This window comes from Delphinus delphis, chromosome 16, assembly GCF_949987515.2.
Source record: "Delphinus delphis chromosome 16, mDelDel1.2, whole genome shotgun sequence".
NCBI lineage: Eukaryota > Metazoa > Chordata > Mammalia > Artiodactyla > Delphinidae > Delphinus > Delphinus delphis.
This window is the reverse complement of record NC_082698.1, coordinates 31,872,664-31,888,967: the sequence shown is the minus strand read 5'-3', so window position 1 is coordinate 31,888,967 and position 16,304 is coordinate 31,872,664. Positions and strand designations below refer to the sequence as shown.

Genomic DNA, 16,304 nt, shown 5'->3' with positions numbered 1-16,304 from the left:
CCAGCAGTTCCCTGTTTCCCTGAGTCACATGGCCAAACCACACCTGTTTTACACACAGGCTTCTTCGCAGTCACTCAGCAGGCCTTGCTTTCAACTCCTGCTTGGCCCCTAGTGCCCAACCCATGACAGCTGTTCCAAATAGTTTCCATCTTCCGCACAGCCACGGCTGCATCCCACCTAGCCCGCTCATGCTCAGTAGATGACCCCCACCTCCTCCGTTCCTGGGAATGCCTGTCCAAGCACTGCTCCTGTAGCAATCCTTCTGGCCACCTGTCCCAAGCTCCTTCCTACACAGCCCAGGCCAAGCTGTGGGGATCTCTGCTCATGAGTACAAAAGAAATGAAAAAGAAACAGAAACCAGTCATCCACCCATACAGGCTGTTGCCCATGCATCTGACTGGGCTCTGAAACAGCACATTTCAGTGGGATGAGGTGAATGTATGTACCCTGCACACCAAAAGGCATTACGTAAATACTATTAGGTACTCCATAACTGTTTTTTGAAGAAACAGGTAAACAGATTTTGATTCTGAGTTGCAAATACATAGTATCTTCAGGCATGTGAACCAAGAATGCAGCCTAGGATTCTGCCAAAAAGACCTTTTCTATAACACAATGGCAAGGCCTTCACGAGCCTAGTCTCTGGTCCCTGCTTTGTTCCTCTACACACAGTCCATTTAATGCCAACCTAAGCAGCACTGAAACATTTTAGTGCCTTTTATTTCTGAAATAAATTTCCCAAAAACACAATATATTTAATATAAAATGCATACTCAATAGGTTCCATATATTGCATGTATGTTATACTGCACTGTGCGTGTAGTTATTTATTTTTCCATGCTCTCAGTGCCAGTATAAGTTCTCAGCCAAAGGAGAGCAGCACAACACAGTCTCAGAGGACACAGCCCCAAGCAAAACACCCAGGGCACCGCCCCGTGGTGACATGTTCTACAATGTGTATTGTTTACTCTGCCAGCACTTCTCTGCCTGCCATTTATTTATTTTTTGCTCTGGTCAACAATTTTGACTCATAATGGACAAGAGACGGTCTGCAGCTGGTGTTGGACCTGATACCAAGAAATGAAGGAAAAGTATCACCTAAGATTGATAAATTCGAGTGTCGGGTAGTCTGACCACTGAACAGGGGTCAGCTTATAGACTGGGAGTACCGAGCAACGGAAGTATGCTACAGAATGCCAGGAAGATAAATACTTCTGCCCAGATCACCTCCACACCATCTACTAAACAGAGCTAGAGAGCTTTCCCACAGTGCTGCAAGGTCAGGGCAACGCCATGAGCTCCTGAGTACACAACTCCTTACACTTAGTTCTCTCATGTTTATTCCAGGTAACTACGAGGAAGAAATGGCATTAGAAACCCTCCTCCATTTGATAGGGACAGAGTAAAGGGACAAAGTAGGTGATTAAATAGTTATTCCCGGAACTTCCCTAGTAGTCCAGTGGTTAAGACTCCAATGCAGGGGGCCCGGTGCTATCCCTGATCAGGGAACTAGATTCCACATGCATGCTGCAACTAAAAGATCCCACATTCCACAACGAAGTTCCCACTTACCGGGACTTCCCTGGTGGTGCAGTGGTTAAGAATCCACCTGCCAGTGCAGGGGACACGGGTTCAAGCCCTGGTCCGGGAAGATCCCACATGCCGTGGAGCAACTAAGCCCGTGCATCACAACTACTGAGCCTGCGCTCTAGAGCCCGTGAGCCACAACTACTGAAGCCCGCGCGCCTAGAGCCTGTGCTCCGCAACAAGAGAAGCCACCGCTGTGAGAAGCCTGAGCACCACAATGAAGAGTAGCCCCCGCTCACTGCAACTAGAGAAAGCCCACGCACAGCAGCGAAGACCCAACACAGCCAAAAATAATTAATTAAAAAAAAAAAAGATCCCACTTGCCACAAAGTATTTTTTTTAAAAACCAGTTAATCCCACTAGGGGATTGTAAGTAGAAAAAAACACGGGAGACCCCTGTAAGTTAATGATCACTCAAGAAAGCAGGCTTGCTTAGCAATAAAACCATATAACTGAAGCACAAGACATGCCCCCAAACAATAAAACAATGGTGGCAAGAGACCCACATCCTGCCCAGTGAGCTCAGTAAGTTAATGACCCCTAGGACATGTTGGCTGCACACATAAAAAACAATAATTTATGGAAGGTGACATTTCAAAGTGAAAGACCCTCATTGTACTGAGACCTGAAATAATTTTTCCATAGTGCCATGACAGTCCGAGCTTGACCATGTAGAGACAAGAAAACTCCCCTGCCCAACCTGCAGGAGGAGCTGATGATGGAAGCGTGACGTCTACTGAAGAATGAGGAAGAAGGTGGTCTTTTCCCCCTCCCCACTTTTCCTTTGATTATAAAACTGTAGCCCACTAAGTTCTTGGGGCGTGGCACCCTCTTGTCCACCCGCTTGTAAATCTCACAAGCATCCTATTCTAATAAATCACTTCTTATCTACCACTCTGCCTCTGGCTGAATTCTTTCTGTGCTGAGTCATAAAGAATCGGAGCTCGTTGGAGCCCCCCGAAATGCCACCTAGCAGTTTCCCATTGAGATGCTGCTCTTCCAGCCCCACAGAACTGGTTACGTAGTCGGTACCCCAAAGTTTCCCGGAACTCATGCACAGCTCTGAGTGGGCAGAGCATGTGACAGAACAGAATTCTTGACTGTTAGGAGTTTGAGTGAAACCCAAACATGATCTCATTCTACATAAGAAACAAACGAAGCCCAGGGAGGGTGGGTTGTCCTAGGGTGGGTGGCAATTCAGGGCCCAGCAGGTGGCCAGAGTGAGAGCTCCCGTCTCCTCTTTAGTCAGTCCAGTAAACCAAGAGTCTCTGATGATCTTTCACCCTAAAGCCAAGCAGCTAAAAATGAAAAAGGATCAAGAGGCTGTCTCCATTCTGGCTAGCGTTTAGTTTTCGGAAGTTTACAAGAATGATTTTAGGAGGAAAAGGGTGTTATTAGAATCAAACTGATCACAGTAGCTCGTAAAAGGGGAATGATTTAGATTAAATTCACACAGTTATTAAAGTTTGAGGATGGTTTGTTGGCTTCTGTCTGTATGAAGCTCCTTGCCTATAATCTACTGAATACTTTGGAAGGTACCAGGGCCCCAAAAAACTAATAATTCTGCTTTATATTTTTGTCTGCTTACTGTAAAAAGGGAGATTAAGAAATGTTCAAGCTCCTTCAAGTTCAGTAGTTCAGTTCTGTTTGAAAGAAGAAGAAGAAAAAAAAACTGGAACAATTTAAGAGCAAATGTGATTAGTAGATTTGTATAAATGTTTCCAACATGGTAATTTTATGAGCAAACCACATTATACAGAGTACACGATATGTTTCAAAACTAATATAATGATATGATAACTGTAAAGAATACTAAACAAATTACATTATTGCTTTCTTTCCTTCCCCTCTTGCTTAAAAATGCACAAATCTCTTTAAGGAAAAAAAAATTGTTTCACTCCACAGCCAACTGTTTTTCTATCATTTTAAATGCAGTTTCCATTATTTTAAAAGGGGGATACCAATGGGCCTCCCTGGTGGCGCAGTGGTTAAGAATCTGCCTGCCAATGCAGGGGACACGGGTACGAGCCCTGGTCTGGGAAGATCCCACATGCCGTGGAGCAACTAAGCCCGTGCGCCACAACAAGAAGCCACTGCAATGAGAAGCCCGTGCACTGCAACAAAGAGTAGGCACAGCTTGCCACAGCTAGAGAAAGCCCGTGTGCAGCAACGAAGACCGAACGCAGCCAAAAATAAATAAATGAATTTATTTTTAAAAAAGGGGGGAGGATACAAAAATGATGTTTTGCTGAACCTCAAGATCCCTTGATTTGTCAAGGTAAGATTTTAAACTGACACTGAAAGCCAGGGGTTACAAAACCAATAGGCCGAGAAGGCCAACCAGATAACAAATGATGGTGTGGAACTGCAGCAAATTGGTACTCATATACTCCCACACGATGGGATTCAGGGCTGTTCCACTCCAGGCCACGCTATTCCATGCAAGAATATGGCCCAACACTGCTAGATATTCTAATTCTCAAGAGCAGCTAGAAATCAAATCACGTGAAACTTCCCGACTTTGAAAATTCTGGCCACTTACTTCAAAAACTTTTAAAACAGTGGTGTTTTATGGGCAGCTAGTTTGAAGGACAAAATGCTATATAAACATGATTAATTCAGGGAGCAAATTCATCTAGAAACACTAATTTATTGGAAAATAAAGGTTGATCTCTATATACTCTTTTTTAAACCTATATTCCCCTATAATAACTTTTCTCTTGCCCAAGAGGAAGGAGGATGGGGGAATACATAAATTTGAGAAAAAAAGTAGAAATTAGCTGTTAGAAAGCAAGAAGGGTAAAGGTACCTCTACTTCCTTTTTTATTAAAACAATAGCAATTCATATAAGAGTATGTCCAGCTTTTGAGTCTATGATGGGACAATTCCAGAAGTTGCAAATTTCATTGAAGTTAGGCTGCCCTAGGCATAGCAATTTTCCCTAAACATTTTGTCTAATCAGAAATGCCACCCAGAGCTATCCAGACGCAGCTGCTTTTATAATGGTATGCTAATGGTTTCTGTGACTAAGTTAGAAGGCATGATAACTGGGTAGGGGAATGTCACCTCCTGAAAATGTAAAAGTATTATCTATGCAAATTATGTAGGTGCATATGCACCTTAAAGGGTTTCTTGACCCTGCCCCCCGCCCCTCCCCCCCCCCCCCCCCCCCCCCCCCGCACAAAAAGTCTAAGAACCAACACCTGATTATAATAGTGAAAGCTCAATTGTGCAAGTTCAAGCATAAACGCGTAAATAATGCAGTCGTTTTTTCAAGCATACCTCTGCAGGAACCATTTTTTAATTTAATCACTGCCTTAATCAGCAGACCAGAGAAAATCTCTTTGAGTGAGGAAAACAAAGTGAGTCACCTCTGTGTTGATAAGGAGACTGCAGGACGAGGGGCACTGTTGTGAAGTACGTATCAGGTGGTGCCTAGCCTAAATTAGTGGAGCAATCAGAATGATTGCTGATAGCCTTGTTTTAGTGGCATCCCCAAGCACAGTCTAACATTTACTTCCCCAAACTGGGGGGCGGGGGGGCAAAAAATGTATCTCACTATTTGTAGTGACTAGATAGAAAAGGAGAAAGGATCTTGTTTTTACATATGGTTGGCTGGCAAATGTGATAGAGCTTCCTGTTTGTTTTAAAAGTATAAAATCAAATGTGTAAATCTCTTGGAGAAACATCAAATAATAAGAAATGTCGGTGCTGCATGAAACGGATGTCATGTCTTTGTAGGACACAAAAATGTTGGCCAGAAAGAAACATTATAGAACCTCTGGTAACACAAACCAATATGGCAGCCCAGGGAGATACTTTTAGGCAATAAGCCCTGTAGAAACTGACACCCAAACAGCACACACTCCAAACAGTGTGGTGACCAGCACATTGGTTCTAGGCATTAAATTCTAGCCTTCACTTTATGCAAATTCCATTTTGAACATTTTCTGACAGTAGCTGAGATTCTTAAGATAAGGAAAATGAATTTGGGATGATCACTTTAATTTGACTGAACTCTGGGGTTAGGAACTATCAACCACAACGGATTCCAAATCCCATGGCCTGCTCCACAGTGCAAACAAGACCGCACTAAAGGGCAGCAGGGAGATGGCCAGTTGAAACAGACGTAATTTGTGGCTCAGCTCATGCCAACTACACCTCATTTGAATCCACATTTGTCTAAAGTAGTTGAATAAAATGTTGGCCAGAAACAACCTTAAATCCTTTTTGAAAGAAGGGAAGGGGGAATGAAATTGGCCTGACATTTCCGTAACACGCAAAAATGAGAAACTCAAGTTAAAGAGGCTGTAGGAGAACAGAATTTGCCACCCAAAACACGTCTCTTTGACATATTATTTTAAACTGGTTACAGTTTCTAAGAAATAGCAGACATGGGAAAAATTCTGAAAACCAAATCATAGTTACCCTTTTGGAAGAAACATTTATCAGGGAAATCTTCATTTGTAAGGGTGTCTCCATGGCTATACCAGGAAGAGGAGGATGATCTGATCTCTAGAAACCCTTAACAATGGAGAAGATGACTAATCTACATAACAACCTTACCCTGGCTTACAGTGCTTTTCCTGGCCACCTCCCATAACTGACGCTCATCCTCTTTTATCTTTAGCTGAGGATGGTATTGAAAGCAACGGAGTTGGTCACTTGGGGGAGTTACTCAGTTTTCCTGGCTCTCTACCATGTATACATGTTGTTACACTTTTGTTTGGTTTTCTCCTGTGAATCTGTCTCATGTCAATTTAATCCTTAGATCAGCCAGAAGAACCTATAAAAGTAAAGGAAAATTTCTTACCAAAGCCTAGTCCCAAGTTGCTGATGTACCTGAAGCCTCAGAATAAAGACAATGGAGACTGAACAGGCAGTGACCTTGGTTGACATACACTATGAGAAAGAGTAACGATAAAACCAAGTAGTGAAGGAACTTAAAATTTTTCTAGATCATTTATTACACCTAGAAGGGGCACTATTATCCTTTTTAAAGGTAATACATAAACATGATACAAAAAAATTTAGAAGGACAAAATGGTATAGAGTGAAAACTAAGTTTTCTTCCTATACCACTCCCTCCCGCCTCCCCCCAAGGTTACTTATCTCCAGCAGCTCCTCCTGAGATGGTCCACATGCACAGGAGCAATGAAGCACTATTCTGCATACCTGGCCTTTTTTTTTTTTTTTAACTTAAGGAAGATTCTACCATTTTTTAAAAAGTCCCACCACCCCTTGTGATGAATTGGGAGATTGGGATTGACATATATACACTAATATGTGTAAAATGGATAACTAATAAGAACCTGCTGTACAAAAAAATTAAATAAAATTCAAAAATTTTTTTTAAAAAAAGCTCCACCCACAGTGGTTGAGAGTCCGCCTGCCAATGCAGGGGACATGGGTTCGTGCCCCGATCCAGGAAGATCCCACATGCCGCGGAGCGGCTGGGCCCGTGAGCCATGACCGCTGAGCCTGCGCGTCCGGAGCCTGTGCTCCGCAACGGGAGAGGCCACAGCAGTGAGAGGCCCGCATACCGCAAAAAAATAAAAAATAAAAAATTTAAAAAAGCTCCACCACCCTTAAGTCTCCAGGGGCATGGGAAGGTACCAAATTTTTTTTTCTCATTCCTGAAATCACTTACTAAAAAGGAAACAGGAGAAATCCTCTCTACTATTACTGCCAGTCAGTTTCATTCTTTTTAATCTTATTTAGGTTCCACTCTAAGATGACAAAGGAAACTAGGGTTGGTGTCAATCGTCATGAACATTCCACTGAAACCTTCACTTTGCCATAAATTAATGCCTTCAGACATAGAATGCTACACAATCAGTGCTCATTTTCCAGAGATTAGATGCTCCAGAAGTCTCACTGAGAATATTTTCACCGAAACACAAGGGTCTTGAGATACATGGAAAAGCAAGCTGGGGCTGCCCGTGGCCCACGCAACTTGAAACAGCACATTTTAGAAAGCTGCTTGTCCCACTGCCCTCAACAGCTGCACTGGTTTCCCGTTCTTTTGTCATTTCCACAAACGGCCTGAAGAAAAAAACAAAACAAAACAAAAACCACAAGCCTGGAGAAAAAGTGGAAATGTTTACAAAGAAAAGAATCTTGAGGATATTCAAAAGTCTTTGGGGAGGCTAACCTGAGGCTCACAGGGTAGTCAGAGATGGTGGGCCCCGAAGCCCAGCAAGAGGGAGGAGGCCGGCAGGCGCTGAGTTGGTAACTGTGGGAAGGGGACAAAAGTGTCTATGGGGGCTGGAGATACCCAGACTAAAGAGACTTCCCAGGTAACCTGAAAACGCAAAAATCAAAGAGCCCAGTGAGAATATGCTGGAAGCTCAGTGGGGCAATTTCTCTGGGAATTGGACAAAACTAATACAGGAGAGCTGTATTTTGTGCCAGAAGCCCACAGAGATGAAAATGTGTATGTTCAACCTATGATTTTCTCATATCAGTGGATGATGGTTAAGGGGTATGGGTGGTCCTGAAACACATACGTCTACTACAACCATCACTTCAACCATCATCAGGTCTATTTTTGCAGCCTTATTATCTTGTAACGTTTATCTTTCGTACTTCAAAGTTATCCAAAATGTTTCCTAAATTGTGGTCCTGCAAATCACGGTGACTGTGTGGCCTTTTCATAAAATTACATCACAACTTTCACCGCAAAATTACTGACTTTCGGGCATTGCTTTCCACTCAGTGAACCTTCACTTAATGAACTTTTGAATATGATCATAGAATGAAAAAAATCTGTAATGTATTAACAGTGAATTAAACTTCATCAAAATGGCTTGTAGAAGTTCTAGTACAGATAAAGAACAGAGTAGCTTACAGGCTATTATTGGCAAAGAATGGTGGACCGTTCTGCTTGCCAGCCAAAGACAGCCATGTGCCAAATGCATAAATGCAGTTTATAATTCGCTCAGCTGGCCAGATTTTAAATCATGCAATTCTAAAACTAATATTCATGATTTGAGGGAGTCACAGTATTTCCTTTTTTTTTTTAACATAAGGTGAGGATTTATTACTACTGTCATATCATCTAACTTGAATAATTTATATTTACATTACATGAAATTATCCCTTATTCATTAGCATGTGTCTTCATTTACTTCTTAGTAGGGATTTTATATGGAAAATCCACTCTTTGCCTTTCTTTTCTATGTCCAAATCCTACCTATTCCTCCCTTCTCTCCCTCAGTGATTGCATCCAGTCTCATAGCTTCAAATACCATCTACGTGCTAATGATGCTCAAAGGTACCATTTCCAGCTCCAGCCAACTCTAAATCTAAGAAAATCGAATGGGCATCTCAAACTTCATATGCCCAAACAGAACTCTCAGGATCCTCCCCAAACCTTCCTCTTTGGTCCCCATCTCAGTAAATAGCATCATTATATTCACCCAGTCAAAAACACTGGGCTTATTCTTGGCTTTTATTTTTGCTCAAAACACACACCCAACTCAGCAGGCTCTGCCTTCAAAATATACCCCGAGCTTGACCAGTTCACATCATTTTATAACCACCACGCTAATCCAAGCTACGCCCTTATCTCTAGCCTAGGCCGGAAGGGCCTCCTACAGGTCACACTGATTCTATTCTTGCCCCCAAAGTCTATTCTCCATTCAGGACCCAGAGAAATAATTTCAAAGCTCAAAGAAGATCATACTATTCTACTCAAACTTCTCAAAAGGTATCCAATCACACTCTGGGTTTTGGAGTAAATCTAAACTCCTATCATACCTACAAGATCTGGCTCCCACCTACCACTGATCTCATTTCATATCACTCTCCCCATAACAAGCCCCCATTCAAGGCCAGCCAAACTGGCTGCCTTCCTGTCCCTCTATCACGCCAAGCTCAGCCTACACCAAGGCCTTTCTTTTCACTTGCTGTTCCCTCTGCTAACCACTTCCCCCCAGATGCCTGCACTCCACCCAGATCTCTGCACAAAATTTCTACCCAACCCCCTCACACACACAGACCTTCTCAGACCTCTTTCAAAAAGAACCCCTCAGGGCTTCTCTGGTGGCACAGTGGTTGAGGGTCAGCCTGCCAATGCAGGGGACGCGGGTTCGTGCCCCGGTCCGGGAAGATCCCACATGCCGCGGAGCGGCTGGGCCCGCGAGCCATGGCCGCTGAGCCTGCACGTCCGGAGCCTGTGCTCCGCAACGGGAGAGGCCACAACAGTGAGAGGCCCACGTACCGCAAAAAAAAAAAAAAAAAAAAAAAAAAGAACCCCTCACTCTTTTTATAGCACTTATTATCACTTGAAATTATATTGTCTACTTAGTTATTTCCTTCATTCACAAAACAGTATTTAGTGAGCACTAACCATGTTTATGTTCAAGGTGCTCTTCTAGGAGCTGAGAAGACAGCAGTGAATAAGCAAAGATCCCTGCCCTCATGGAGGTCACATTCTTGCTTGTCACCCCACTTGAATCTAAGCTCCAGTCTGTCTGTGACCACCGGGTCCCCAGTGCCCAGAGCAGTGCCTTGGCACAGAGTAGGCATTCATACGTATTTACCAAATGGCTGAAGCATCCCATCTGCCTGAGACCATCTGCTTCCCTGAGGACTCCCACCCACAGAGTTCTTCCTAACAGATGGGTCTCTGACTGAGGGACCCAGAATGTCTGCTGTGTCCCTTTAGGCACAGCAGTGGGGACAGTCAGCCTCCCATACCTGAGTTGGGTCCCTAACCCTGGGCCTGACTAACTGCCCTTCCTTTCTGCCCACCAAGGCACCCTGCAAGCTCCCCAGGTGGCCATGCCACGGGTACGCATCTCACTGGGTCGTAAGAACACCTGGTCCAAGTGGGGAGCGGACCAGGCAGTCAGCAGCAAGCAAGCCAGTTTCTCTCAACAGAGGGTGGCTGGACTCGAGACGCACGGGTCATACTGCCTCCCTGGCTCAGTGTCCTGCCCTCAGTACTCACGTGAGACCTTCACCATCAACTAGCTAGCACGCCTCAAAGTGCTGTCAGCACTGGAACACACTGGTGTTAAGGACATATTTTTGCCTCTTTCAACTGCCACAGATGCAAGACATTTACCTGCTATGATGAGAAATTAAGTTTCTTTCGGGGGCAAAAAGGAAGAACATTTGTTAACTGTGAAATCATCTGATCGCAAATAAAAATGAAGGTAATTGTGAAACATGGTTAATTTATCTTTCTAAAAAAATGGTAGCTGGACTGGTAGGAAGGAAAAAAAGGAAAATGCAAATCTCTTGAAGAACCACTCTGGAGGACTCCAAATCGGTATTTAAAATCCATGTTTCCAACCTATGTATTCACATCTCATTGTTAGCACAGAATTGCCCAGCTCTACATCTCAGAGCCAAATAGGATTACTCTGTATTTGCTCAGCATTTTATTCCCTTGGAAGCATTCTCATATAAGCTTTCAGCAGGGCAGGATTCATTTCTCTGTCTGGGGGCCCAGCGAAGCCAAACAATGCACCTAAGATCCCACAAGAAGCAGCGAAGTAGGTACCAGAACCCAGATATGCCTATAGGCCCATCCCAGTGTCCTTCCCTCTCTAATAGACAGGACAGTGTGGTTCTCTGAAAATCACATTCTACAGTTCACTGAAAACATGTCCTTTCACTGCAGCAGCAGGAAAAAAACACACACATACATATTCACCAGTGGTTTAAGGTGCTGGAAAGATGCATTGGTCCTGGAGCTGTGGACAGAGAGAAGGTCTCACAAACTCTTCCAATAAATGCCACTCCTGCAATGACAAACATACAAGGCATCTGCTGTGAATCGGGCATCCTGTGGCCTCTCTCCAAGGAGGCCATCCAAATACCAATTGCCAAGCACCCTGTTTAGACTCAAAGCCTCCCTCCTCATCTTCCAGCCCCACTTCCTTCTTACCCTGACTTCGCCTAGTAGAAGCAGAACCTTCAGTTCACTGGTTGAAATGGTCCCCATTAGAATCAATGGATCTTGGACAGAAAGAAGCTCTAGAGATCATTTATAACGGATGTCGAGTGGGTCACATCTAGCCTACAGAGATATTATATTAATCTGCAGGATATGCCTAGAAATTTGAGCCAAAACTTAAAAATCAGAGATGTCACATAAAAACCCAGACTTCGGGCTTCTCTTAAAAAAAAAAAAAAAAAAAAAAAGAGGATCTGTCAAAATAGCCCATGTTCATGTCTGGAAATGATCAGCTGGTGCTAAGTAGCAGCTGCCCTTCACAGGCAGGCTTGGCTATTCCAATACGCCACAGTCCCTACCACTCCCTATCGTCACAGAGAAAAGCTGTGGCGATCACTGTCCTTGCGTTATTTTGTTCGGGGTACAGAAATATTTCCTTCTACCTCTGATTCTAACAAAAGTAGGAACACAAAAAAGGGGCTGAGGTCTAAGAGGAAAAAAAAAATGGTATAGCACATATAGCAACTGAAGTTAGCAACCTCACTCCTGTAGACATTTGCAACCCCTGAACAAGAACAACACTCCCATTTCATACAAGTGTAAGCAGAAAACTAACTTACCCACTCCCACAGTTAGCATTTGCTCTGCCTTTAGACCCTAGGTCCAATCCAAGACTCTTTTGCTATGCCCCATTGCACAGTAATCTTACATTACAAAGCAAAAAGCAAATTTTATGTGTATACACACACGCACACATGTATGTGTGTGTTTCCCTCCAAGCTAGATACTCAATTTAAGGAACTACAGTCGAAGTATCCAACCTACTCTGTACTAAAATGCTTGCCATACCTTCATTTGCCGAAGAATATAAGAGTAAGTTATATCAGGTTCCCTAAGGGCTTGTTTCCTAATGTGACATTTTCAATAAAACATTACTGCTTTAAGCACAGAAATAGTTCTCACAAATACCATAAATCCGCTACTTCAAAAGTGCTCAGTTAACGTTCCAAACTGTCTGAAACACTCCTTATGCTAGAAAAATGTCCTTTAATATGCATCTTGAATACAAGGCTATCCATAAGCTTATGTATAGGTATCAACACTGTAATAAATGAACAATGTTCAACTATAAGGTCGTGGAGGGAGTTATTTATATCGTCCCCTCAAAGCATGTATTGATTCATTCACTCAGCAGATATTTACTGAACCCTATTATATGCCAGGCAGTGCATGAGGTGATGGATACACAAAGATGAACAGACCCAGTCCTTGCCGCTAAGTGGCTCTGTCTGGGTAAAAGATCTAGACACTCAAAGACTTCTAAAACAACGGGTAAACATAAAGATCTGGGTAGGCACAGGTGCTATGGGAGCCCTGAGCAGGGGCTCCTAGTGCAGCTGAGGTGAAGAGATGCTTCCCAGCACGGACAGAGACCTGAGGAAAGCCTAAAGCAGGGGTGGGAGTGGAGCAGTCAGGGGCCGAACCGAGGGAAGGAGGGAATGACAGGGACAGTGTGGGTAAAGGCGAAAAATATGAACAGTCCCTCCCTCCGATTGAGTCTTGTCCAGATTTTGTATCACCTTATGCCACCTGACCCAACATCTGCAGAGACTTGAGGCACAAGCCCCACACGTGCACCCGTGGAAGTTGATCTTGCCAAGTGCCCATATCAACAATGCCACCAAGCCTTTGTGTCGGAACCGCCATCTTCCAGTAATTTGCCAAAATGACCAACACAAAGGGAAAGAGGAGGGGCACCCGCTACATGTTCTCTAGGCCTTTTAGAAAACATGGAGTTGTTCCTTTGGCCTCATACATGCGAATCTACAAGAAGGGTGATATTGTAGTTATCAAGGGAATGGGCACTGTTCAAAAAGGAATGCCCCACAAGTGTCCCCATGGCAAAACCGGGAGAGTCTACAATGTTACCCAGCATGCTGTTGGCACTGTTGTAAACAAGGGCAAGATTCTTGCCAAGAGAATTAATGTGCGTATTGAGCATATTAAGCACCCTAAGAGCCGAGATAGCTTCCTGAAACGGGTGAAGGAAAATGATCAGAAAAAGAAGGAAGCCAAAGAGAAAGGGACTTGGGTTCAGCTGAAGCGCCAGCCTGCTCCACACGTCGTGAGCACCAATGGAAAGGAGCCTGAACTGTTGGAACCCATTCTCTATGAAGTCATGGCATGATAGGTGTAAAGAAAATAAAAGACCTGAACTGTTAAAAAAAAAAAAAAAAAAAAAGCCACCAATTCAGCCCTGCTGCCTGGCAATGCCCACCTTTCACATCCTCAGGGCAACAAATACTGTGCCAGTCTGCAGGACCCAAGAAACATGGGGGTAGAAACACTGAGCCTTCCAGTATTTCCAGAACTTCCATGATGTCTAAGACGAGAGTAAACAGATTTTTTTTCCTGTGCCATCACAGGACGGTCCTGCCTGCATCTCAGGATCTGGATTTCTACAGACAGAATCTACTATGTGGTCGAGCCTCAAGCAGCAAGTTTTGTGAGAAAGTGTTCCAGAATATCTGCCCATCAAAACGCCCAGGTGGAGCTCGCCTTTTCTCCACGGACAAAAAAGGGAGGAGCCGCCAGCCCTGATCTAGGCCGAGGCAAAGCCAAGGGGCAGCATCTCTGAAAGACAAGCATTAGGAAAGGGGCATAAAGGGGAGTGAAGACCAAATATGTGGCCATGGTTAGGGTTCAGGGTCAAGGTCCGTTCGAGAAAATAAGGAAGCATCCCTGGATCTTAACTGGTGGGCAGGTTCCCAAATCTGGCTGAAAATTAGAATCACCTGGAAAACTACAGTTTCTTGGGCCTCAGACCCATTAAATCTGAATTTCTGGTTTGGAGGCACAGGAACTATTCAGGTGATTGTGATGCCTAGACTCTGATACTCATTTGGAAAAGGGTATCTTTCACCCTTTTCCAGAACACTCTTTCACCCTCCAGAACAATCTCAACGTTATTAGTTCAGCATCTTTCCAGCAGGATTCAAGGATCCAGGCTTTGGGGGAGTTGCACATCCTTAGTATGTTTACCCACTCCCTAAATCACACTGTCACAACCATCACTTTACTCCTGTTTATTTTAAATAAAAATAGAAGGCCAGCAGCCAGGATGGCAACTGGGTAAGTGAAGCCAGCCTCCCTCTCTGCCCTTGTCGCTATACATCATGACCCAACGCCGGGGCATCCAGATGATCTACTGGAGTTGTCCAGTCTCAGCAGATCTGAGCCCTTGCACACCTGTGTAGGCTCACCCTGGTAGTGCAAAGGGTTGGGGAGCATCTGGTCACCAAGGTGGCCTTTGAGGAACCGCTCCAAGGCACACAGCACTCTGATCAGATCCTTACTGCCCACCAAAAAGCAGGACACAGCAGGTCAATGCAATGCCTGGAAACCTGCCAAGCCAGCCGAGTACGTCTATTTCCAGATTTCCACTTGTGGTCAAGAAACGACCTGAGCAATCCCGAGCAAAGAATGGCAAAGGAAGTTCTGTGTACCACAAGGATGACAGATCGGAGTAAGCCGGTTCCCTGAATGGACCAGCCTCCAGAGATCTCTTCCCCGACATCACCAGATGCTACTAGGTGACCTTCAGACAGCCCAGCACCAGAGCAACCCATGGCTGACCAAGGTCAGCCTTCCTGACTGCAAGGCCCAGCAGCAATCCATAGTATCCTTCACGAGAACAAGGAGACACTCAAGCCTCCCCTTCAACCTAAGGGCCCTCCACTTCAGCCATAATGCAAATTTGGAAGAGCACAGGTGAGGCAGGAAGTCTAGGAAAAGCACAAGATACTAATTTATCCCTTCTGGGGAGAAAAGCAGTCCAATATTTCTTGCAGTACCATTATATCCTGGCCTAAAACAAGACCATTCTCTGACCCAACCCTCCAAAAGATGTCACAAGAGTTGTTCAAGGCCCTGCCAAACACCCTGAACCATCACCTTCCTCATCTACATCCCCATCTCTAGCCTATCCCAGGAACACAGAACAATCCTGGATGTTGTGAAAGTCACCTTAGCCACGTTCATTCCCACTCAACATCAATCCAACAGTCCAACCAGCTCTGGACCAATGGGAGCCTCTCTGGATACATGTTCTCCTAACTACCATGTATCTCTCCTTCAGAGCACAAATCACTTATTTTTACGTTGTTTTCCCACTAACCTATATGTATGGACAAGGATCATGTCAACATTTGTTTTGTCTTTTTGTTGTTGTTTAACCTCTTTTGTTTGCTTGACTTACGATCACTGTATCCCAATAGTGACTTCAAACCCTCTAGGTTCCTTCAAAATATACCCCAAATTTCATACCTCCCAGCTAAAAGATGACCAAGTCAACCCATTCCCTAACTACTCAGTCTTACCACTGGCCTCTGGAATCTAAGCATCCACTAATTGGTCCACTAATTTAGTGGACTATGAAGGACCCTGCTCAGAAGGCTAGTCTGGTACTGGTAAAGCACTGATCCAGTTGGACTCCCAAGGTCAGGTTCACCTGCAAAGGCCAAAGTCAGCATGGAAAAGTCTACCAGGTGATGAGGAGAGAAGAAGAGAGTCAAGATGTGTAATCTGAGGTTCCTAGTCGACCCTAACCAGGGTCTGACACTAACACTCAACCTGATGTTCAAAGCACCTGTACTCTGCCTGGTTTCTATCTCACCGGGAATCTGATAATTCTAGTTATGAGGCATGACATGACATAACTTCAAATTTCTGGGACTGCTTGATGCCAGAGCTGTTTCCTATTACTCTTCAGCTCCTAGAAACTTCTGGGTCCCTGACCATTCCCTGG

General features: G+C 44.3%; 2 protein-coding genes across 24 annotated transcripts in view; one reads left to right on the top strand and one right to left on the bottom strand.

Moving 5' to 3' along the window:
• SORBS1 (sorbin and SH3 domain containing 1) overlaps positions 1-16,304 on the bottom strand; it is a 237,109-nt gene that overhangs the window by 156,876 nt on the left and 63,929 nt on the right. For 2 of the 23 annotated variants that reach the window (XM_060034413.1, XM_060034412.1), the window contains exon 2: positions 11,247-11,342. The exons of 18 other annotated variants lie outside the window; for them this stretch is intronic. The gene's annotated coding sequence lies outside the window, so the exon portion shown is untranslated. Of the gene's footprint in view, positions 1-11,246; positions 13,084-16,304 lie in introns of those variants that run through there. 3 more of the 23 variants (XM_060034417.1, XM_060034411.1, XM_060034416.1) reach the window with 3 other exon arrangements.
• On the top strand, positions 13,081-13,685 carry LOC132439774 (large ribosomal subunit protein eL21-like). Its single transcript, XM_060034433.1, has one exon. The coding sequence runs from the start codon at positions 13,224-13,226 to the stop codon at positions 13,683-13,685; it is 462 nt and encodes a 153-aa protein (XP_059890416.1). The 5' UTR covers positions 13,081-13,223.

What these genes read in the sequence shown, in the direction of transcription:
- LOC132439774 (XM_060034433.1), top strand. Translation starts at nt 13,224, where the DNA reads ATGACCAACACAAAGGGAAAGAGGAGGGGCACCCGCTACATGTTCTCT.